At 43.5% G+C, this 24074-nt stretch overlaps 6 protein-coding genes across 6 annotated transcripts; 4 read left to right on the top strand and 2 right to left on the bottom strand.

The window, feature by feature from the left end:
* Nucleotides 1-168: 168 nt before the first annotated feature.
* V1516DRAFT_663488 (uncharacterized protein) lies at nucleotides 169-2785 on the top strand (the record flags this gene model as incomplete). Its single annotated transcript, XM_066920515.1, has 2 exons — nucleotides 169-2339; nucleotides 2392-2785. The coding sequence occupies 2 exons, from the start codon at nucleotides 169-171 to the stop codon at nucleotides 2783-2785; spliced, it is 2565 nt and encodes an 854-aa protein (XP_066778016.1).
* Nucleotides 2786-3925: 1140 nt separating this feature from the next.
* Nucleotides 3926-6635, top strand: V1516DRAFT_663487 (glycosyl hydrolase family 3 N terminal domain-containing protein; the record flags this gene model as incomplete). The annotated part of the gene is made up of 2 exons (XM_066920514.1): nucleotides 3926-4049; nucleotides 4117-6635. The coding sequence occupies 2 exons, from the start codon at nucleotides 3926-3928 to the stop codon at nucleotides 6633-6635; spliced, it is 2643 nt and encodes an 880-aa protein (XP_066778015.1).
* V1516DRAFT_262949 (uncharacterized protein) lies at nucleotides 6537-7969 on the bottom strand. The gene has a single exon (XM_066918818.1). The coding sequence runs from the start codon at nucleotides 7786-7788 to the stop codon at nucleotides 6700-6702; it is 1089 nt and encodes a 362-aa protein (XP_066778014.1). The 5' UTR covers nucleotides 7789-7969; the 3' UTR covers nucleotides 6537-6699.
* Nucleotides 7970-8060: 91 nt separating this feature from the next.
* On the top strand, nucleotides 8061-9815 carry V1516DRAFT_672951 (Alpha/Beta hydrolase protein). The gene is made up of 2 exons (XM_066921822.1): nucleotides 8061-8887; nucleotides 8942-9815. The coding sequence occupies exons 1-2, from the start codon at nucleotides 8216-8218 to the stop codon at nucleotides 9557-9559; spliced, it is 1290 nt and encodes a 429-aa protein (XP_066778013.1). The 5' UTR covers nucleotides 8061-8215; the 3' UTR covers nucleotides 9560-9815.
* Nucleotides 9816-10481: 666 nt separating this feature from the next.
* V1516DRAFT_684818 (MADS box transcription factor Mcm1) lies at nucleotides 10482-11539 on the bottom strand (the record flags this gene model as incomplete). The annotated part of the gene is made up of 2 exons (XM_066923585.1): nucleotides 10482-10898; nucleotides 11333-11539. The coding sequence occupies 2 exons, from the start codon at nucleotides 11537-11539 to the stop codon at nucleotides 10482-10484; spliced, it is 624 nt and encodes a 207-aa protein (XP_066778012.1).
* A 4976-nt stretch (nucleotides 11540-16515) lies between these two features.
* Nucleotides 16516-23772, top strand: V1516DRAFT_663483 (uncharacterized protein; the record flags this gene model as incomplete). Its single annotated transcript, XM_066920513.1, has 6 exons — nucleotides 16516-16870; nucleotides 17041-17475; nucleotides 17532-17632; nucleotides 17688-19839; nucleotides 19896-23650; nucleotides 23710-23772. 6 exons carry the CDS (start codon nucleotides 16516-16518, stop codon nucleotides 23770-23772), a joined length of 6861 nt encoding a protein of 2286 aa, XP_066778011.1.
* Between the last annotated feature and the right edge of the window lie 302 nt (nucleotides 23773-24074).

Here is a 24074-nt window from a genome sequence, read left to right as displayed (position 1 = left end):
CCCACTTTGTCTTTTCAGGCAGATCACAATTTATTTGACAGATGTCTAAAAGCTACTAAAACCAAAACATTAATGCTGAGCTATTACATAAAGTGTTGCCGCCGCTTAGAAGTTCAGTAGTCACTGTTGACAAATCTGATTTTGCTTTTGTGCTTCAATTGTACAAATATGGGTAACTTCTCTGCCCCTTCGACAGTTCTTGGCTTCTCGCCTCCAGAAAACCAGCAAAAAAATGGACAGATCCGTTTTGTTTGCGAACATACCCAAGACCACTTTAGTTCCAGTCCGTCAAACGATCCAAATTCAGCAGTTTCTTGTACAACTTCGTTGTCCTCTTTGGTTGCGGACCCTCAATATGTTGAACCAGTTTGTTCCAACTATCCCTATTCGCATACAGATGTATCTGAAAAGCAACCAAAAATCTTTGCTCTTAGCTACCAAAATCCTTCGCACGCATCCGGTTGGGTGATGGAAGAAGTTTACAAACCAATAGGAAATGACTGGACCGATGATAAAGAAGAATCGAGAAATCCAGACAGATCCTTAGAATGTTTAGCTTCGGATTTAGGGTGGCCAATTGATGACTTAGAATTTCTGATGCAATGTAAAAAAGTCAAATCAGATTTCTCTTGGATCCAGATCAAGGATTTACTTGGAAATGGGCGCTCGGCTCATGAGTGTCGTCAAGTATACTTGGAACTCACATTGTCAAACTTGATATATCCTAAATACGTCTCACAGTATGAAGTCAGTTCTAATCCAATTGATTCCAATTGTACTTATGCATCTTTGAAGTCCGAATGCGGAGAATTTTTAGAGACACCTGTGCCCCGTCCGAAATATTCTGATTCAAATCAATTATCCTTTAAAAAATTGGAAAGTCAGGCAGGTCGCAATGACTCTAAAACGACATACCAAACAAAAATATTTCCAAAGACTAGAAGCATTGAAAGTAATCTAGAAACAATGCCGTCGGATAGTTCGCCTAAATCTCGAACCAGCGATTCAGTCTTAGTCGATTATTCTAGCCTAACAGAATATCTTCAAAAGGCGCAAACTTTAAAAAAACATCCTCTGACCGAAAGGGCTGCAGTTCCAGAATTGCGAAAAGTTTTTAATTCCAGAGGGTATCAAACTTATGGGGGAATCGAAAATCGAAATAGTCCTGGACAAGAACAAATAATTGGTCAGTTCGGCTCAGTTCATAGCACAACAACGCAAAAGTGCCTCAATCCCGGAGAGCCAGTCGAAAATTGCAACAATCCAATGTCCAAAATTTACAAGAAAGCAACGATGGTCCAAGATAATAAGCCGACTCTTCATTTCAACAAAAATGAAATATTACTGCAAGACTGTACAGCGTGGAAAGAAGAAGCAAAACAGGCAAGATTTAACACCCAGCCAGGTCAGTTTGAGCAACAAACTATCACAAGATCGCCAAACGAAATACGGCAAATTGCCAAGAAATATGAAGACCGAGCAGCAACTAAATTTTTGAACGCTTTACTAAAACCAAAACCGGTGAAAACTAACGATCTCGATTCAGAAATTCCAATTAAAACGAACAGTCCGAACAGTCAAGATTTACCTCGTAAGAAAAATTCTACTTCAGCTAAAAGTCATAAAATAAGAAGAGTCAAGATGCCGGCCAAATGTCCAAGTTCGTTCACTGCTTGGAATCCGAAAAAATCAAATTCAGAAGATTCAAAAAGATTAGAGAGATTAAAATTCAGCAAATCATTTGAGAGCTCTGATTCACGAGAAAGAGGAGAATCTTCAGATCAAGATTACGAAGAACAGCAATCTGAAGCAGAGGAGACGTCAGACGAAGAATATGAAGAAGATCATCAAGAAGAACAGAAAATAGAAACCGCTAATCGTCGATCGGGTCAGTACTCCCCGACTAGTACGAAGCGATTCGGAGCACGAATGGCCGAAGTAAAAAGCTCTGAATCAAAAGAAAAAAATAGAACCAAGATAAGGGTGAGTGCTATTGTAAGAGAGAAAAAGCGAGCTATGACCCCGGAAATATTGCAAACACGAAGAAGCAAACGACGGACGGTTGCCGAGTCCAACGATCTTGATCGGCTGAAAGTGAGTACAGACACGGAGGCAACTATTTTGATGCTACGAGATGAATGCGATATCAAATTTGGATCTATTGCATATATATTGAATTCGGACAGCAAAAATGTGAATCAGCAGAAATATACAGGCGCTCAGCTTGCAGCCATTTATTCTAGAGCAACAACAAAGGATGCTTCATCCTCTTACCGTAGTTCATATTATGAAGAAGACGAGAGTAATGCAACAGACAGTTCAAATGAATTTCAATACTGGCATGTTGTTCCAACCCATTGATTTTACTAGAACATTATTAACTAAACACAGTATTCCGTTCAGTGAACTCGAAGAACAGAAGTTGCTGGATCTTAAGGAAGCTGGAGCACTTTGGCCAACTATCATGAAGCACTTTCCATCGAGAACTGAGAACTATATGCGAAGCCGATGGAAAGAAATCAAAAGCTGCAGATCTGAATCTAGAAAGCAAGTTGCAAATGGCCGGTTTGTCCAATACAACTATGAACTATTTGAACCCGATTGGTCGGGGAAGTTTAACAAAGCAGGTCTCGAGAAAGACAGTATCAAGTACAATCCAGCATCTGATATCCAAAAGAAACTGTCAATTGGAACTAACAAGACACCTATAAAGAAAGAAGAAACTGGATTAACTGATACCGAACCATTTCAAATCCAAAATGAGTCTATAGCTGTTTCTGTGTAGTTTCTAAACATGAGCTGAAGTGCGATCCAAATTCTCATATTGTCCTAGATTCTTGGACCTCCGTGTCCAATCGATTATTAGCATCATAGCTATTATTATTGCTTAGCAATGACCATTACTGATGTCTGTACAATAAATTAGCTAAAGTTCACAACAGAAAGTAAATAGTGAGTTCTTTTTCAAAAGCTATCATGAGGTCACGATCTGCGCCAGTATCTGTGGCACATGTTATCACATGACTAAGCGTTTGTAAACTTTAATGTTGCGGCATCGCAGACCCCTGAACTGGAAAACTAAGATATGCTATGGTTAGCATTGAAGTGAAACTACAGCTTATTTTGTTCATATCGCACCATTGTAATCGATCAGATTTCGTAATTTTTCTTTGTATGAAGCTCAATTGAATGCTGCAAATATATATAAGTGATCGTTAAACTATGGAGCCGCTATTATGAAGGTCTTTTTGGTATTGTTGGAGCCGAAAGCCTTAGCACAGGGTGAGTATAGCAATACCAAGAATAATGAAGAAGTGGTGCCCTCGAGCTCACCTCGCCTTGATCGCGATTACATAATCATGAACCATAAACAATCAGCGATAATTCTTAGCCAGAGAATTGTCAGAGTACAAAATTATGAACTTTTTTACTAGATCCGTCGTTCTCAAGACTACTTCTAAATATAAATATAGGTTTAGTAAAACGCCGCTTGAAGTCCCAAGACGGCTGAAACCCCTCGAGAGAATTCTGATAACTGGGAAGAGCCAAAATCTCTCACTATGTGGACTACCACTTTTTTGCTCTTTGTTTGCGAGGCCAGCGGAGGTTCAGAATTAGAAAAGAATACCATAGACAAGCAAATGATAGATACAAGGCTGCATCAAGGTTTGATTTTGGTTAGTTCATTTGCGAACGATTGTGTAGAGTTGTGGCTTGCTCCGAAATAGTGGTTGCGATCGACTGTATTCTAATTTTGTATACGACGCGTGTAAACAAATCTCTATTCTCGACGGACAGTTAGGCAATCACTACTGTTCTGTCCTCTATTTGGCTTTTTTCTGTTCCAACAAATTTTGATATTCTGTTCAAACTGGCGAATAATAAAAATATTCCATTTTGGCAAGGTGCAAAGTTCACGAGCGCTATGATATTAACACCATCGCTTGCACTGATCATTACTGGCGTCTTGGTCGCTACACTTACTGGACGGACCCATTCGGCTCGGATATATTCTAATAGCACACAGAAATTGGAGTCGTTCCCATCGCGTGAGTATTACATGGATTTAGTGTGTCTGCTGGACTAGAGCTGATATATTGACTAAATTTATTTCAGCTATCGGTGGTCGTCTTTCCTCTCAGACTGAGCTTGATCTGGCTTGGGCAGATGCATACGAGCAAGCATGGGATCTTGTTTCCCAAATGACCTTGCTAGAAAAGGTCAATTTGACTTCTGGTACTGGCTGGGAGATGGGTCCTTGCGTGGGCAATACGGGCGAGATTCCACGTCTGAATTTTCCCTCATTGTGTCTGCAAGACGGCCCGCTAGGTATTCGGTTCACTGAGCTTAATTCTGTGTTTCCTGCAGGTCTTGCGACCGGTGCGACGTGGAATAAGGCGCTGATGTATACTCGCGGACAGGCTCTCGGACAAGAATTCAAGGCAAAGGGAATAAACGTGCTGCTAGGTCCCTCGATGGGTCCTCTTGGTCGCGCCCCTGAGGGTGGGCGAAATTGGGAAGGTTTTGGTACAGATCCATATTTGCAAGGTATCGGTGCTTATGAAACAGTTCAAGGAATCCAGGATGTCGGAGTTGTTGCCACCGCTAAGCACTTCCTATTGAACGAGCAAGAACACTTTCGCCAAGCAGCAGAGTCAAGTGGATTTGGCTATAGTGATCCCATGGCGTATTCAGGCAACACTGACGGTCGTGCATTGCGAGAAATTTATGCATGGCCATTTGCAGAAGCTATTCGAGCAGGAGCTGGCGCAGTGATGTGTGCATATAATGCAGTCAATGATACTCAGGCATGTGAAAACTCGTATCTACTCAACCATATTTTAAAGGACGAACTTGGCTTTCAAGGCTATGTAATGTCTGATTGGTTAGCACAGCGATCCGGAGTCAATTCGGTTATAGCAGGAATGGATATGAGTATGCCTGGCGATGGTGAATCCTGGGCCGATGGGATTCCGTTCCTGGCTGCCAATTTGACCTTAGCAGCACTAAACGGTTCAATACCACTTTGGCGTATCGACGATATGGCGGTCCGCATTTTGGCTGCACATTATCTAGTTAAGCAGAATCCAAGAAATTACACTAAACCAAATTTTTCTTCGTGGACCTTGGTCGATAATGACGACCTTTATCCTGGGTCGCCTTCGAAAACTCCATATGGATTAGTTAACCAACATGTAGATGCTCGCAGCTCACTGAGTCGTCGAGTAACTCGTCAAATAGCTACAGAGAGCATGGTTCTTGTGAAGAACCAAAACAGTTATCTGCCTTTGAAGTCCGTGAAGCGGATGTCAATTATTGGCTCTGCAGCAGGTCCGTTCTCGCTAGGGCCAAATGGCTGTGAGAACCGGGGCTGTAACAACGGCACACTGGCTACTGGCTGGGGATCTGGATCTGTTAATTATGCGTACCTTGCAACACCGTTTGAGGTTATTAACATGCGGGCATTTTCAGAAGGGTTTGGAATCGATTATTCGTTTGATGATTATGACTTGGATTCTGCGACGGTTCTTGCGGAAGCAAGTGATGTTGCAATAGTGTTTGTTACTTCAGACTCAGGAGAAGGATTTTTAACTGTTGAGGACAACCTTGGAGATCGCAATGACTTAGATCTTTGGCATAATGGAGATGAACTTATTACAACAGTGGCATCTTCCAACAACAATACAATTGTTGTTATCGAATCCGTCGGCGGCGTCAATATGGAAGCCTGGATAGACAATGAGAACATTACAGCCGTTCTATATGCTTTAGTTCCAGGCCAAGACATCGGTTTTGGAATTTCCGATGTACTATTTGGAGATGCCAATCCGTCCGGCAGATTGCCTTTTACAGTTGCTAGAAACAAGTCTGATTATCCTGCAACAGTAGAATACACAATGACGTCTCGGCAACCACAGCTGAATTTTTCGGAAGGTATATTTATTGATTACCGGCATTTTGACCGAGAATCGATTGAGCCCCGGTATGAGTTTGGTTTTGGAATGAGTTATACGACGTTTGAGATTTCGAATTTCTCGGTTGAGTTATCGTCGGATGCGAATACAGATTTAGAAGCACCATTACCGGGCAACTATTCGAATCCGACTTTGCTCAACAGTTCTCTTCCCAACGCAACAGACACGGTATATCCAGATGATATTCCAAGGTACAAGAAGTTCATATATCCGTATCTGACGTCTTCTGAAGCCGATGGAATTAAGTATGACGAAGACGCCTATCCATATCCGTCCGGCTACAATACCACGCAGAAGTCAGTCCCGCATCCAGCTGGAGGAGCGTCGGGAGGTAATCCGGCGCTGTTTGACTATCTTGTCAATGCAACCGCACAAGTTGGCAACACCGGAAACTTGAGTGGCGCAGAGGTCGTCCAATTGTACCTTTCATATCCAGATCTTTTAAATGTTGAATTCCCGGTAAAGTCCTTACGGGGATTTGAGAAGATCAGCCTGCAGCCAAATGAAACATCCACAGTACAATTTTGGCTTACTCGCAAGGACTTAAGCTATTTTGACGTTGTTCGAGATAACTGGGTGCTACCGCGAGGAAATTTCAGTGTGTACATTGGTAATAGTAGTCGGAGTAACGCACTTGCCGGTAGATTCAGTATAGATTAGAGAATGAAATGAAATAGAATAGATAGGATTCGCAGTGTTCGGTATATATATGTAATAAATAGTGTTATAGAATAGTACAACTGCTGTTCTTGATTTTGAGTTCATTGTAATATACCCCTGCTTCGACCTCACGATCATGGAAGATAGTATCTAACCAGGATATTACATGTGATTGATCAAGCAGCACTCTAGGAGAAATGCTATGCTTGATTAACCAAGCACCAGGATTCTTTGCTTCATCGTCGTGCATTCTAATCGCGTGGCCAAGTTCGTCATCGCTATGAAATGGTCTCTCTTGAAGGGATTCAATCCCCATATTCATCAGATCAAAGCCGATTACAGGAGATTCATGGGACACGCGAGCTTGATATACTTTAGAAATACCTTGCTGCTTATCGTTTCGTACAAAATACCTGATGTCGACATATTCCGGCAAATCCTGCAATTTCTCAAAATATCCGTGAAAAGGAATCTGCACGGTGATCACCATATCGATCCGCTCTTTTGGTACCTCATTTACAGGTAGAAGCAAACCTTCCGCGTCATGAGTTAGATCGTCGGTTGAATCAGAATACCCAACCCGCACAACCGCGACCCAAACAGGTGAAATCAAGCTTAGCATATCATCATACAAGCCGATCACTTGATCAGGTTGTTTCCATTCAGACAGCTCATCTTTATGAAATACTTGATAAGCACCCTGCTGACCTCCGGTATAGATCCTGTACTGTAGATCATGAACAGCCGCAGTATTGGCATTCGCTACTAAAGCTGATTTCAGTCTATCGACTATCTGAGAAGCACTTACACGTACTCTCGACCGATTTTGAACAAGAATTGCCTGAATTCGATCATCCAAATCGACCCTGATACCATCGAAAATGTCATGGCCTCCCAGAATCATTGCTCCTCCACCGCCATCCGTACTCGCAACTGCAACAAGCTGCTTATATAACTTAGACGGAGCAATGATAAATAAGCGTCTAGGCACTTCGGGAACCTGAGTAGCTAATGTGGACAATATAGGGCTCAGATTTTCTAAACTAGTTACTGGCTCTTGAACTATCTCACAGTGCGGATGCAAAACCGAAGCTCGTTCAATTGCAGCTGCAACGTCAAAATGATGACTCGAATGACTACCTTGCAAGACCATTATTCGATCATTTGCCGGAACTTGACGTGCTGCTGGTAACTCGTGTCGTCTATCTAGTCAATTGTCGATTCTGAGTGATCAGCGGACAATATATTTTCTAAACTCTTTCGTTATCTGTCTCAGTGCTCAGTGCTCTTGAATTTTGAAGATTGACTTTCCCTACAAAAACAGACTGAGCTATTGTTATCGATTCAAGCCCTAACCGGATACATGCTTGTCATGTGATTGATTAAATGTGACGCTGTGTAGGCTGGAGAAGCAATCTGGATTCCATTTTATTTGCCATTCAGAAGGGAACCAAATCGGCTCTCCAAGCGGTTAGAAAAAATCCATCCTACTAGAATATTTGTTGGTGCGGAATTTATATTGATCTGGTCGTCCGATAGTTTGCGCTTATAAACTGATTTGATCGTCCCAGTAAAGCAAAATGGCTTCTTATAATCTATCCGTTTTCGCGCTTCTAATGACGATAACGATATTTTTGAGCCCTTCCGAATCGATTCAGTTGCCGTTTGGACTTGGTCCGATTTTTCAACCTGGTAGTACCACAGGCTCTGATTCTTATCCGATTGGATTTACTCTACGACATGTGTTCCACCATGGAACAGAGCAGTATCCGGATCTCCATAAACGTCTGGACGTACCTTCTACGTTTCATACATCAGGTGCAGGTGGAGCTGCGTTCAAGCTTTCGTCTGTAACTCGAACCGTGACTCGAATGGTTGACCGCGATCCGGATACGATGGAGAGTTATTTGGCTTGGGCTAGGAAAGCAGGTACTAAAGCAGCGGACGCGGCGGCAGCCGATTTCGACTGGATTCACGAACAGATTCCGACTCCCAATGTCACCGACAGAGAGACGCTCGTGGCGATGTCGAAGATGACAGCAAATGCTTACGTCAGTATACCAGATACGGATAACTGGCTTGATGTTGGTGGCCCGTATAATGAGAGTTCCGGGTTTGGCTGGGAGGCTAGTGGGATCAGAGGGCATATCTTTGCGGATGAAACAAATTCCACGGTCGTGATTTCAATCAAGGGAACTAGCGCAGCTTTGTTCGATAGCGATGGCGACACATCTCCTAGTGATAAAACCAACGTGAGTTTAGTTCTTCGCTGTCTTTTGGCAGTATTGACCAAACCTTTTTTTTAGGATAATCTCTTGTTTTCCTGCTGCTGCGCGAGAATAAGCTACATGTGGAAGACTGTTTGCGACTGCTACGATTCAACTTACACTTGCAAGCAGGACTGTGTTGAAGATGCGCTTTACTCTGAAGACAGATATTACCGTGGGTTGTTAGATATATATCGTAATACTACTTCTCTCTATCCAGGCGCGAATATCTGGTTAGCTGGTCACTCGCTTGGTGGGTCTATGGCTGCTCTACTCGGACGTACTTATGCTTTGCCTACCATTGCTGTCGAAGCTCCACCTGAAAGATTGGCTGCGCACCGACTTCATCTCCCGTTCCCGCCCATTCCTACAGAAGATGAGATGATTTGGCATATTGGCAATACCGCCGACCCCATCTTCATGGGTGTATGCAATGGCCCGTCCTCGATTTGCTGGATGGGTGGTTACGCCATGGAAACCCAATGCCATTCCGGTCTCAGCTGCATTTATGACACCGTTAATGATCTTAGCTGGCGACTTTCAACTTCTGCCCATAGAATTAGAGCAGTCATTGAAATGATGGAGGCTTATAATTCCACCCCTTCTTGTATTCCAACTACTGAATGTGTCGACTGTTTTGACTGGGAATTCATTTAATCTTCCGTCTGTTTCTCTTTCATCCGACTGCTGCTACTTCCATCGACTTCTTTATTTTTAATTTGAATTTTAATTATATGTGTATTGTTCTGCATACGGTGTTGGGTTCTTTTGACTGTTATTCTGATTGTTAATGTTGTGATTGTATTTTTGATCTCAAATATCGTAATTTTTACTTTTGCTCTCTCAAATATATCTATGGATTATTAAACAGTCCATGTGGATACAAAAATAATATATAGTACCTTACTCGTAATATTATTAAAAATAAATAAACGAAAAAAAATCCACGGAATTCTCAATATACCCGATATTAGCCAACTCCAACCATAACTGTGTCACAAAAGACTCAAAAAAATTAAGAGCAGCAAAAAAATTTGGAAATCAGACAGGAGGTGATTGATAATGAGAAAAAAGACAAGTTCAATTCTTGAACCGCGGAATTCCTCAAAAATATAAATACTTCAAAAATAAAAGAAAAAAAGAGACAGTAATCAAACAAATTCTGTGTTCATAAAATCAGCAACCACCGAACTACCTTTCCTTCTTTCTTCTATCAACACTAATCCTATCGCACACAAAAATAATAACGAAATACAAAACCATTGACAGGCAAAAAATGAATAAAAACACAAAATCACACAAAAGATATGGTTACAAGGCGCTATGGCAATACTCAATAAGAGTTTGATATTAAAATTTGGCTGTTTCTTCATTCTTGCTTGCGAATCCAATTCCCGACTTTTTAAAGTAGAACTCGCAATACAAACAGATTCAAACAACCCCTAGAGGCGCAAAACACGAGAAACGCAATCCAGAAAACACAAAAACTCGTTCAGCCCAACAAACTTACACTCTCAGGGAAGTGATAATGGATAAAACTTCACTATGCTTTGGTAACCAAATTCTCCAGTTTTAATAATTAAAACTTCTCATCCCGATCTTGCATTCCTTGGACAGGATACGAGTACATCGGAGCTGGCCTCATACCCATAGCTTGAGCCTGTGCAACACGTTGCTGTTGCTGCTGTTGTGCAACCGCTTGCGAAACTGCAAGTCGGTTCTGAACCTGCGCAGCCGCGGCGGCAGCTGCTAGATGGTCATCACCACCCAGATCATCAACCATTGGTGGCTGGGCCTGATGTGGAACTTGGGGTTGAGATTGTGGAGGTTGGACTGGCTCTTCTGGTGCATTCAGACAAGCTTGAATGAGATTTTTTCCCTCAGCCTTGGTCACTAACGGCTGAAGTTTTGGAGTTGTGAATGTGTAAACAAGTCCAGTTTCGGAAACAACAAGTAATAGAACCTGTGTTCCTGTGAGAACGGAAAGTTCATATGCCTGAGAATGTTAGTTAACGTAAAAAACAGGGAATCTACTGTTGTATTCTGGTTGTCATTTCTCGCAAATTTCGACCTTAGCACAGCACAATCCGTTGACCAGTAAAATAGAAATCCGACATATCATATCTCCTTTCAATCGATAGAGCCAAAAAACAATACCAGCGGTCGAAACTAAAAAAACGCGTACAAGTTCGAATTAGGAAAGTACGCGTAGTCCCGAAGAGGGAGTGGTTGGTGGACTCTCACAATAAAGTGTGGACAGGAACCTCTCTATAGAGAAGGAACAGTGGACGAGCGGCTGGGAAGTATGGCGGGCGGCGCGGACAAGGCATCAAAGGCATTATAGTAGGTTGGCTACCACAGGCAGTGTGAACCCGAGACAACCGGAACAACATCGATAAAAACAACGAAGCAAAACGGGGTTATACAAACCTTTTTCATAATTCCAGCTTTACGCTTGGAAAAAGTGATGTGTCTGCGAGACTTGTCATCAATGAACTTGATTTCGATCTTGCGCCGCTCACGGCCGGGCTTGTTTGTTTCCTCATCGTCTTCCTCTTCTTCGTCGACGCGATGAGGTTTGACATCCTGGGGTTGACCGTCGGGCATGAGCATGTCTTCGGCAGATTTAGGCGGCATCGGGCGCGGTGCGGGGGGGAGAAGCGGAGAGCGCGTACAGGTTGACGCAGGACGGAACGAAAGCGCGTAAGGAAGAGACGACGCGCGGGTGTTAGCGGGCGATCGAGCACGGCAAGATCTGACTCGACTCAGATCGGCGCGGGAGGAGAGGAAAAGCAGATCTGTGAGAATCGGCTTCAGACGAGCACAAATTGAGAAAGGAAGATCAGCAATAGACACGGTGAAACGGCGATAATTAGCGGACACTGTGCACACTGGCGACTGGGAAAAACGACAACGCGAAGCTGGTTTTTGGGTCTTCTCAAGCAGGAAAGGCGGGTGGGAGAGGAAAGAAAAGAGGGAAAAGAAGGAAAAGGAAGAAAAGATGCTGTCTTGGGAAGGGCGATGCAGGATCCGGCAGCGGATGACAAACGGGGAAAGAACAGGGCACGGGTTCATCGGGGCTGAATTTGTGTGCTGAAAGCTGCTGAGCGAATCACGAGACGGAGTCACGGGGCCGCCGCTAGTTAAGATTACTCGCATCTGGTGGCGGCTAGTTCGCATTCTTCTCGGGATGCGGGGGGTGCTGAGCGCTTCAGGCGGCAAGATAGGGGATTTTACGAGATGCAACTGCTACGAGAGGATTTTTCAATAAACAGAAGGAGCAGAGGTTTAGATAGAGGAAGAGATTTGCGCATGTTTTGATGGATGAGCTGTATTGAGGAGATGACTAACAGTCTGAAATTCCGCCCTGTAGAGACCGCCCGTGTAATAATATGTGCCAGAAATAGCTGCAAACTTAGGGCACATATCGTCAACGTATATCATCTTCTGCACCACATGCTTCCGGCCATTAAGCGCGAGCACAATAGTGATGTGACTAATAGCTACAAAACGCACGTGCTTACGCCGCTGATAGCCAACCAGGAGCGTTCGTTGGAACCCAAGTCACAACAAGGAACACCTGGCTCAAGGAGATACTGCCCAAAAAAAAAACACGTTTGTATTTCACACTGCGGAAATACTACGATACATCGATACAAAAAGTTGGAGATTGCTAGGCGGGAATCAAGAGAAAGAAGAGACTTTTGAAAAAGAGAAGCGCAATTCAGAAATTGGTACAACCTCCACAAAAAGCCTTGCGAAGCTATTACGTAATTCTAACATCTCCCCCATACAATACACAATCAAGTCTCTGTCTGAAAGAATAAACATCCGGTATGATATTTCCATAAAATTAATTACTAGCATGGATTACACTAAAACATGAACCACAAATTTAAATGATAATAAAAGGGTAGTAAAAGACGAACGCAAATTATCCAAACATTTGCAAACGGGAATACAATTATATATAATGTTTTTTGAACATCCGCGCAACACGAACATACATGAGTCAAACCCCCAAAAAAGATTTAGACTGTGACACTTGTGAAACACAATAAGAAGAAAAAGTTAAATCAACAACTTATATATGCCGGGAAACAAAGAGAAAGAGAAGGCGCATACATTATATAGAATCAAGCACCAAGTACTCTGTAAAATCTATATAAAAAATGGACTTTCTCCGTCAAAACGCCTTAAAAAACCGAATACAAGAGAACCGCAAGAAACGCAAATCAGATTTATGCGTTTAGTAAGCAGCTCTCAGTTTCTTCCGGGCTTGCAACTTCTTGATGCCGAAGAGAACGACGAGGAGAATACCTGACAATAAAGTTAATACCAGAACTGCGACATATATAAAAAAAACCCCGATTATTGGGAGGAGTGGGAAAACATACCAGCAACACCGAGGAGGCAGAAGACGAGAATAACACCGGGAGGCAACATGTTGAATAAAATATGCTATCTAAAAAATTTCAATTAGCACATATGTAAGCAAGAGAAGCCAAGATGTAGAATGCAGAACATTGAAATATAAACTAATTATTCTGGCTCGCAAGGTAAACCATGTTCCGGCTAGGTCGGATAAGACGGCGGTGATTGGCCCATAAGCAACAACAAAAGAATAGAATCACAACAAAACAAGCCTAACCAAAACAGAAAGAACACAATTAAGTGTATTCAAGTGTATCGAACTCGAAAGCATCAAAATAAACGTCCATCACGCAAATTCGGAACAAATAGCAAGATTGCATATTCGGCCAGTGTCTTCCGCGACCATATAACCAACCCAACCTCGGTAACAACAGTCTACCGTGCAGACACCAGATCAATCGCAAATCATTCCAATGCGGAACGCAAACCCATACACCAAAAGCACGTCGGAAAGAAACACATACCGAAAGGTCAAACGAATATTACAAACGAGAAACTGCAAGGAGCGACAAGAATACAGTAAGTACAACTGAACGAGGTCAAGAGACTTGAGAGCTCGATGGGAACTCGCGGGAATAAATATCAGCCGGCGAGAGTGGTCCTCGTCAAAATCGGCTTTACCCTAGCCCCGTGATTGTTGCTACGTGCGGGCATTTCTTGTGCAGGAATGACCCGGGGCGGAAGCGGTTGTGGTGTGTTTGTATGGGCTCTGTGCCGGACCCGGCCGGTGCGATGATGGATAATACACAGCAAGATTGGGGGCGTTCGCGGCACAATGACGGCTCAACCGGCACGCAAATTGGGTTGTCCGTCTGTTTTCCCGGAAATTGTCACTTCGTTTTTGGTTACGAATGGAGACTCTAGCGAGTCAATCGGCTTTGGGCCTGTGTTTACTTTTCGGCACTCATCTCCACCCGAGCTGCAGGTGTTGTTGGACTTGAGTTCGCTGCTGTGCAATGCTATGCTCTGTTATTGTAATCAGTGCGAAGAGCGACTGTTGAGCTGACTGCTGTCTGCTCAGCTCAGCTCAGTTTGCGCCGTCGCATCCACCCGTTCACGTTTTCACAGACACCACATCGAGAGCGAGATTTTTTCTCGACCTCGAGCTATTGTTTGTTGTTTCACTACTGCTTGCTATTTGTTTACTGCCCTGTATAGTGGGGCCCGGGGTCCGGCGGCTCATGCGGCAGACGTTCTTTTAGACCCTTGATAGTGGAAATACGCAGAAAGACATATTGCTACACTATCTCGGGGGTTGCTACTCGATTTCCGCTCTCGGTGCAACGCTGCTGAGTGGCGCTTGTGCTCGTTTTTCACTCGCTCTCTCTCTTACTGGATTCGACTCTGGTCCTGATTTGCCAGATGGATGATGAAAGACCGGTTGAACGGTTCGCTCGCTGGCTCTCGTCATTCAGTAATCATCTCGGTGTTTTGATGATATTTTGTCTGGACAAGTTGCGACAATTACATCAGTTCTCTCTGGCGGGCGGCAGCTGCAATAACACGTGCGGACTGCGCAATCGTCTGGCAGTGATAGTTCCAGACTGATAGACCCCCTGCCTGCCCGCTATCTTGCTTTCCGTTCTATATACACCCCCCCAAAAGCAGACCGACGCCAGCCAGAATCGCAGACCACAATCCCGGCTTTCCCGCTTCCGCTCGAAACAAATCGAGTTTTCCCCTACGTAGTGTTGTGAGCCGTTTCCGGCAATTCCTGCTCCGTGCTGTTCTGACTCGCGCGCTGTCGCCCCGGGTCTACCTTGCGATCTCTTTCTGTAGACTCGGCCCCTGCCTAGCAGTATCTTAGCCTATTCCATCCACGGACTCGACCTCTCTGGCGCTCTCTGCTCTGCCCGGCTCGAGTCCAGTAGGACAAGCAAAGCAATCTACATTCGTCCTGTCGTCTGCGCTGCGGTCCGACAAATTCGCCGCAGGCTTGCCGCTGTTCCCGGCAGGGAGCTACTCAAACCCTGGGCCGTCGTTCGTCGTAGGTCGTTCGTCGTTCTTCGTTCCTCGGTCCTTCGACGTATTCTTCGTCGTCGTCGTCATCTGGTGGCAACCGGGCAACTGGGCAACTATTATGTCATATATCCCGTATTTAGTACATAATTATGGTCTTCTGACAGTCTTCATCTGCTCAGTTGTTTGTTCTTGACTTGTTGGACTGAACAAAGCTGGTCTGCACTCCGCCTACGGCTTGGCTACAATGAATCGTTGCATCTGGCCTCTCTGTTCCCCGTGTCCCAATCCTCCTTCTTTGTTTGTACTATGTATTTCTTATTTGTTCTGCTAGTCTGTTCAGAGAAATGGCAGACAATAATTTCTTGTAGACTATGATTGCTCCAGACCAGTCTTCCTTTCATGACGTCGACTATTACTGCAGTACATTAAGCACAAATTAATTTCAGGTCGATTACAATTCAACCAAGAATAGCTGCCGGCTCTAGTGTACTACTATTGTAGAGGGCACGCGATCAAAATCCAGATTGTTTCCAAACAGGACTTGCTCCCGCAGAGTCAAACGTTCGGGCGCTACAGCGGCGGCCCCATCTCCCGCAATCGATAGTTCTACTCGACCTGATTTTAGAGCAATATTGCACAAAGATAATACCAACGTACTTTCAGTACTGAAATTTTTCTGAGATTGCTTGTGCCGACTCAATTGACCTACTCATGCTTTCATTTTTAACGGTCATATCCTCCATGCCTGCGCAGTAACCTTTTTGTTCTCTATCATATTCTTTAACTTCCAATAACTTTCAGTTATTTGGGAGTTCTGCAACTCCCACCTACTCTCAAGGTGGGCAACCTCTCTATAGCCCACCATGGCAACGCTCCTTCCTTTTGGGGCATCTCAGCTGCCTTTTTGGGGAATAAATTCACGTGACTGAACCTCTTCCGAAAAAATTTTCGACGAGAAATCCCAAATGCTACACTTTAGTATGTGCACCATCGCACCTACGCTTCCTTTTCAGCTTTTTTTTTTTTTTCCTTCTTTCTCCTCTCTCTCCCTTCTTCCTCATCAGCACTCTACCGGAAGTTAGGGTAGAGAGTAGAGGAGCACATTTCGAATCTATACCAATTAAATCTCTGTCGAGAATGTTAGTACTGCTTCCTAGAGCCCTTTAAGCCTGACCTTATCTACTCACTTCTTCACCAGCCATTTGTCTAGATCCGCGATGCCGTCTCCAGTTCCTACTTCTCCAGTTATTGGACCCTTCCAGGGTACTGTACCTTCCGCTGGTATTGCAATTTCGACTCCTTCGCGTCGATATTCCGCTGCCAATTCGTTTTCCCCTGTTTCTTCCCCAGGGGGAGCTTTTACTTCTGGCTCGTTTTCTGGTGATTTAGCTTTCGCTTCTATTGACACCATCGACAGCCAGCTGGGCGGGATCCCATCTCCTGTAACTCCGCCTATTCAGGGCTCTGCGAGCAAGAAGACAGCTGTCTTAGAACTCAAGGATGGCACGGTTGTTCAGGGATACTCTTTTGGTGCCGAGAAATCGGTTTCCGGTGAATTTGTGTTCCAAACTGGTAAGTACATTTACTCATCTCCAACCTTTCTCGCGTAAACCTGCCTCCGTCAAAGCGTTTTTTTGCTTGTTCAAATAAGCTTGGTTTTTTGATATCTTGCTCTCTTTGATCTGATTTAGATCACGGTTACGATCTCCCAATTTTCGAATGCTAACACATCGCGCACTCAGGTATGGTCGGCTACCCTGAGTCTCTGACTGATCCCTCGTATTCTGGTCAGATTCTTGTTTGTACTTTCCCGTTGATTGGCAACTACGGCGTGCCTTCGCGCGAATCTACCGAACCTCTATTTCCAACTCTACCCGTTCACTTTGAATCAGACAAGATTCACGTTGCTGGTTTAGTCGTTGGTGACTATACAGAAGACTTTTCTCACTATCTTGCGACGTCTTCGCTGGGTACCTGGCTTAAGGAACAGGGTATCCCAGCCGTTTACGGTGTTGATACGCGTGCCCTCACCAAGATTATCCGAGAGAAGGGTAGTATGCTTGGTAAGGTTCTTATGGCCAAAGAACCTATAGTGTCCCCTGTCTCCGGTGATTGGCGTGCAGGCTATGAAAGCATCGAATGGGAAGATCCGAATATTCGTAACTTGGTTGCAGAAGGTATTATTTTCATATTAGAGATCGTGACATTTCTTTTGCTAATCCTTCAAATTAAGTTTCTGTCTCTCATCCAGTTACCTATTCGCCTGATCCTGCCTTGGCTATTAAACGCAACGATGGCAAGACTTTAAAGATCCTTGCAATTGATGTTGGAATGGTACATATAATTCTAATCTGGTTCCCCATTTACGAAGTTTACTAATTCTTGGAAGAAATTTAATCAAATTCGTTGCTTCGTCAGGCGAGGAGTCGAGCTCAAAGTCGTTCCGTTTGACTATGACATATTGTCGGAGGAAGATTACGACGGCCTTTTCGTCAGTAACGGTCCTGGTGACCCTGCTACGATGACTTCCACTGTGGAAGCTCTTTCGCAGGCGATGAAGAACGGTAAAACTCCAATCTTTGGTATCTGTTTAGGACATCAGCTTCTTGCTCGTGCGGCTGGAGCTCAGACTGTCAAGCTTAAATTCGGTAACCGAGGCCATAACATCCCGTGCACTAATATGATTAACGGTCGTTGTTATATTACTTCCCAGAATCATGGTTACGCAGTTGATGTTGCAACTCTTCCTGGGAACTGGAAAGAACTGTTTGTCAATGCTAATGATGGCACTAATGAGGGTATTTATAATACCGAACTGCCTTTTTTTTCGGTCCAGTTTCATCCCGAATCCACTCCGGGTCCGCGCGACACCGAATGGCTTTTTGATGCCTTCATAGATTGCGTTCGCAAATCGGCTGAAGTTGGTCAATTGGTTCCTGTTTCAATGCCTGGTGGCACCAAGGCTGAAGCTGAGCAAAAGACTCCCAGAGTCGATGTCAAAAAAGTTCTTGTTCTAGGCTCCGGTGGTCTTAGTATAGGCCAGGCAGGGGAGTTTGATTACTCCGGCAGTCAAGCTATCAAAGCTCTCAAGGAAGAGGGAATTTATACAATTCTCATCAATCCTAACATTGCGACTATCCAGACATCGAAGGGTTTGGCAGATAAAGTCTACTTCTTGCCAGTCACTCCTGATTTTGTGCGCAAAGTCATCAAATTTGAGCACCCTGACTCTATTTACGTCACATTTGGCGGTCAGACAGCACTTAATGTTGGTATTCAGCTTAAGGATGAATTCGCTGAGCTTGGTGTCAAGGTTCTCGGTACTCCGATTGATACTATCATTACCACTGAGGACAGAGAGCTGTTTACCCGCTCCATGGAAGAGATTGGTGAAAAGTGTGCGAAGTCTGCATCGGCCTCTAATATGGAAGAAGCACTTCGAGCTGTTGAAGGTATCGGATACCCTGTTATTGTCAGAGCTGCTTACGCTCTCGGAGGCTTGGGATCTGGCTTTGCTGAAAACCGAGAACAGCTTGTCGAGCTTTGCACAAAGGCCTTTGCTGCGAGCCCGCAAGTTCTTATAGAACGAAGTATGAAGGGCTGGAAGGAAATCGAATACGAGGTTGTTCGTGATGCAAGAGATAACTGTATCACTGTATGCAATATGGAGAACTTCGACCCCTTAGGTATTCATACAGGTGATTCGATTGTTATTGCACCTTCTCAGACGCTCTCAGACGAGGATTTTAATATGCTCCGTACTACTGCTGTTAATGTGATTCGCCATCTAGGTGTAGTCGGTGAGTGCAATATTCAATATGCTCTCAATCCATTTTCCAAGGAATACTGTATCATTGAAGTCAACGCTCGATTATCTCGTTCATCAGCACTTGCATCGAAAGCAACAGGTTATCCTCTTGCTTTTGTTGCTGCCAAGCTCGGCTTAAATATTCCTCTGAATGAAATCAAAAATTCGGTCACAAAAAATACTTGCGCTTGTTTTGAGCCATCCCTTGACTATGTTGTTGTCAAGATTCCTCGATGGGATTTGAAAAAGTTCACTCGTGTCAGCACAGCTCTCAGTTCCAGTATGAAGAGTGTTGGCGAAGTTATGAGCATTGGTCGTACTTTTGAAGAGGCGATTCAGAAAGCCATTAGGTCTACTGATTATCATAATCTCGGATTCAATGCAACAGAAGCTCTTATGTCTATCGATATAGATACTGAGCTACAAACTCCGTCAGATCAGCGGCTGTTCGCAATTGCGAACGCTCTTGATTCAGGCTATTCGGTTAAGAAAATTTGGGAATTGACGAAAATTGATACTTGGTTTTTAAACAAACTTGACCGATTAATTCAATATGGCAAATATCTGAGCAACTTAAATGTGACCCACCTGACGTCTGAGGTTATGCGTGAGGCCAAGCAACTTGGTTTTGAAGATCGTCAAATCGCAAAGTTTATGGGTTCTAATGAACTGGCTATTCGACAGCGCCGTCTGGAATTTGGAATTCTTCCATTTGTGAAGCAGATCGATACTGGTAAGTAACTCATATAGTTTATTATATATAGACTGGATTATCCTAACGTTAAAAAGTTGCTGCTGAGTTCCCATGCTTCACTAATTATTTATATTTAACATATAATGCATCTCAACATGACATCAGCTTTGACGATCATGGTGTTATGGTCCTTGGTTCCGGCGTATATCGTATCGGCTCATCGGTCGAGTTTGACTGGTGTGCTGTTCGTGCTGTCCGAACTCTTAGAGCAAGTAACATCAAGACTATTATGGTGAATTATAATCCAGAGACCGTCAGTACTGATTACGATGAGGCCGATCGTCTGTATTTTGAGGTCATCAATTTGGAGCGCGTTCTGGATATTTATCAACTTGAGCGATCTAGTGGTGTTATCGTCTCCATGGGTGGCCAAACATCAAACAATATTGCACTTCCGCTCCATCGTCAAAATGTGAAGATTCTTGGTACTTCACCCGAAATGATTGATTCTGCTGAAAACCGATATAAATTTTCTCGAATGCTGGATAGAATTGGAGTTGACCAGCCAGCTTGGAAAGAACTGACAAGTTTTGACGAAGCAGCAGAGTTTTGCGAAAAGGTGTCCTATCCAGTCCTTGTTAGACCCTCTTATGTTCTTTCCGGTGCCGCTATGAACACAGTTTACTCTCAAGATGATTTGGCTAATTATCTTGCGCAAGCTGTGGAAGTATCTCGTGATTTTCCCGTCGTCATCAGTAAGTATATTGAAAACGCGAAAGAGATAGAAATGGATGCTGTTGCAAAAGATGGCAAGATGCTTATGCATGTTATTTCTGAGCATGTTGAGAATGCTGGTGTTCATTCTGGAGATGCTACTCTTATTGTTCCGCCGCAAGATCTTGATCCAGAGACAGTTCGCCGAATTGAAATTGCCACTGCAAAGATCGGTAATGCTCTTAATGTCACTGGGCCTTATAACATCCAGTTCATTGCAAAGGATAATGAAATAAAGGTTATTGAGTGCAATGTCCGTGCATCCCGTTCATTCCCGTTCACATCAAAGGCTCTTCGCATTGATTTAATTGAGATTGCTACTAAAGCTCTCATGGGTCTTCCAGTTTCACCTTATCCTTCACCCGACGAACCTCTTCCCAAAAACTATGTTGCAGTTAAGGTTCCTCAATTTTCATTTTCTAGGCTTTCTGGAGCAGATCCGGTTCTTGGTGTTGAAATGGCATCCACTGGTGAGGTTGCAGCCATCGGTCATAACAAGTATGAAGCTTATTTGAAGGCCTTACTTTCCACTGGATTTCATTTACCTAACAAGAACATTCTTCTTTCCATTGGTTCTTACAAAGAGAAATCTGAAATGCTTCCTTCAGTCAAAAGACTTTATGAGCTAGGCTATAGTTTGTTTGCTACTTCTGGGACTGCTGATTTTATTCAAGAGCATGGTATTCCGGTCAAATACCTCGAAGTTTTGAGCGATGATTCTGAACAAAAATCAGAATATTCGTTGACACAGCATCTCGCAAATAATTTGATTGATCTTTACATTAACTTACCTTCTTCCAATCGTTTCCGTCGTCCTGCGTCATATATGTCCAAGGGCTACCAATCTCGCCGAATGGCGGTTGATTACTCAGTTCCACTTGTAACTAATGTCAAGAATGCTAAGCTTTTGGTTGAAGCTATTGCCCGCAACTATTCACTTTCGGTGGAGAGTATTGATTCAATTTCCAGTCACCGTACAGTTTCCCTTCCGGGCCTGGTCAATATTGCTGCCTTCGTTCCTGGTTTGACTGTTCAGGGAAGCACTGATTTTGAGAGGGTTTCTAAAATATCGTTGGCGTCTGGCTTTTCTATGATTCGTGTGATGCCCATTGGTTTAGAGAGTTCACTTACCGATGCTCGCGCACTCGTTGTTGCGCAGAGCAATTCTCAGAGCAGTGCCTATACTGACTACAATTTTTCAGTTGCTGCAACTGCGACAAACTCTGAGCAACTCAGCCAGGTTACGCTCACAGTTGGATCCTTGTATATCCCATTCAATAACTTGTCTGGAAACATTAATAAGGTTGCTGCGGTTACTGAGCATTTCAAGGTTTGGCCATCGCTGAAGCCTATTGTTACAGATGCTCGTACTACAGATCTTGCATCTATTCTCTTGCTTGCTAGTCTTCATAACCGTCCGGTGCATATCACTAGTGTTACTACTAAGGATGATATCAGTTTGATTTCTCTGAGCAAGGAGAAGGGTCTTATTGTCACTTGTGATGTTTCTGTTTACAGTCTATTTTTGACACAAGATGACTATCCAAACTGCAAGAGCTTGCCCACCAGAGAAGATCAAGAGGCACTCTGGGAGCATATGGGTATTATTGACTGCTTCTCTGTTGGAGTCCTGCCATCTGTTCTGGCTCAAGACGAAAAACAGAAAATAGAGCCTGGTATTGGTATCGAAGATACCCTTCCGCTCCTTTTCTCTGCTGTCCGTGATGGACGATTAACTTTAGATGATATAATTGCTCGACTCCACACGAATCCGAAGGAGATTTTTGAATTGCACGATCAGCCAAATACTTCTGTTGAGATTGAGATTGATCGCCAGTTTGTGCGTAGACCTTCTACTGTATGGTCTCCATTTGTGGGGAAGACTTTGTGTGGAACTATTCTTCGTGTCACTCTTAATGGTCAGATTGCTTGCTTGGATGGAAAAGTCTTGGTGCCTGGGACGGTTGGTACTGATATGTCATCTTCTGGATCGAAGAAATCTGAGCATCATCGGTCTATTACAGGAACAGGAAGCATCGTAGCTGCGCCAGCTCCTCAAAGTTTACTTCGTTCTCCGCTTGATCAAACAAAGGCTACATTTGATGGCCCGCGTGGCCTTGGTACTATGCCAGGGCTTGATAGTTCCACTTCCCTTTTACTTCGTGAACCTTCTCCTTCATCTACCTTAATGTCAGCATTGAGAATGAACAATCCATTTTTGAAGCAGCATATTTTGTCTGTTCGTCAATTTGAGCGCAGTGACTTGCATTTACTTTTCGCCGTTGCCCAGGAGATGCGTCTCGCAGTTGAGCGCCAAGGCGTATTGAACATTCTAAGTAACAAGCTTCTTTGCACTCTATTTTATGAGCCATCGACTCGAACTTGTTCTTCTTTTGATGCCGCAATGCAGAGACTTGGTGGTCGTGTTGTCAATGTGACAGCAGATAGCTCAAGCGTTGTCAAAGGTGAGACTCTACAGGATACTATTCGTACTGTTGCTTCTTATGTAGATGCGATTGCTCTCCGCCATCCTTCAGAGGAAAGTGCTGCTATTGCGGCCAAGTACAGCCCTGTGTCTATTTTGAATGCTGGTAATGGATCATTAGAGCATCCTACACAGGCATTACTTGATTTATTCACCATTCGTGAAGAACTAGGCACTGTTAATGGAATCACAGTGACGTTTATGGGTGATCTCAAATATGGTCGTACTGTGCACTCACTTTGTACACTTCTTCAGCATTATCAGGTTCGTGTGCAATTGGTTTCACCTCCTGCTCTAGCTTTACCTGCTGAATATCGGGATGAACTTGAAAGAGCCGGAATGCTCGTGCTGGAGACTGAGCATTTCACTCCAGAAGTTGTTGCTGCTACGGATGTGTTATATTGCACACGTGTCCAAAAGGAGCGATTCCCTGACTTGTCTGAGTTTGAGAGACTCAAAGATGTTTATATTGTTGATGCTTCATCTTTAAAGCATGCAAAAAAGCAGATGACTGTTCTTCACCCACTCCCTAGAAATAATGAAATTAGTGAGGAAATTGATTTTGACCAACGATCGGCTTATTTCAGACAGGTTTGTGTTAAACAAATTTTTCCAAGTTTTTGATGCATGAGTACTAATCTTGATACCAGATGAAATATGGACTTTATGTTCGCATGGCCCTTCTTGCTCTGGTCATGGGTCCTGATGTTTAGATTTATTGATATTGTTTATTTCCGTGATGATGTTTTGGAGATGCATGTGAAATATGCTCTTCGAATCTATAAAGTTTAGATATTTTCAACGAAAAAGGCTATGAGAGACTCTGTGTGAAATGTTTTAATAATTTTGATTTGACTGTATTTGCTTTTATTCTCTTGTTGCATGCTGTTCATCTACTTTCCTTTCCTATATGATAAATATTGGAAGAAGTCGCTTGCACCAGCTAGACTCTTTTTATATACGTAAGGCAGACCAAAAATAATTTTAATAATTTTCCAATTAGTTTATACAAATT

This window comes from Lipomyces oligophaga (assembly GCF_038497815.1).
Source record: "Lipomyces oligophaga strain CBS 7107 unplaced genomic scaffold V1516scaffold_3, whole genome shotgun sequence".
NCBI classification, from domain to species: Eukaryota; Fungi; Ascomycota; class Lipomycetes; order Lipomycetales; family Lipomycetaceae; genus Lipomyces; species [Lipomyces] oligophaga.
Note: the sequence above shows the minus strand (reverse complement) of the source record. Positions and strands in the feature narration are given on the sequence as shown.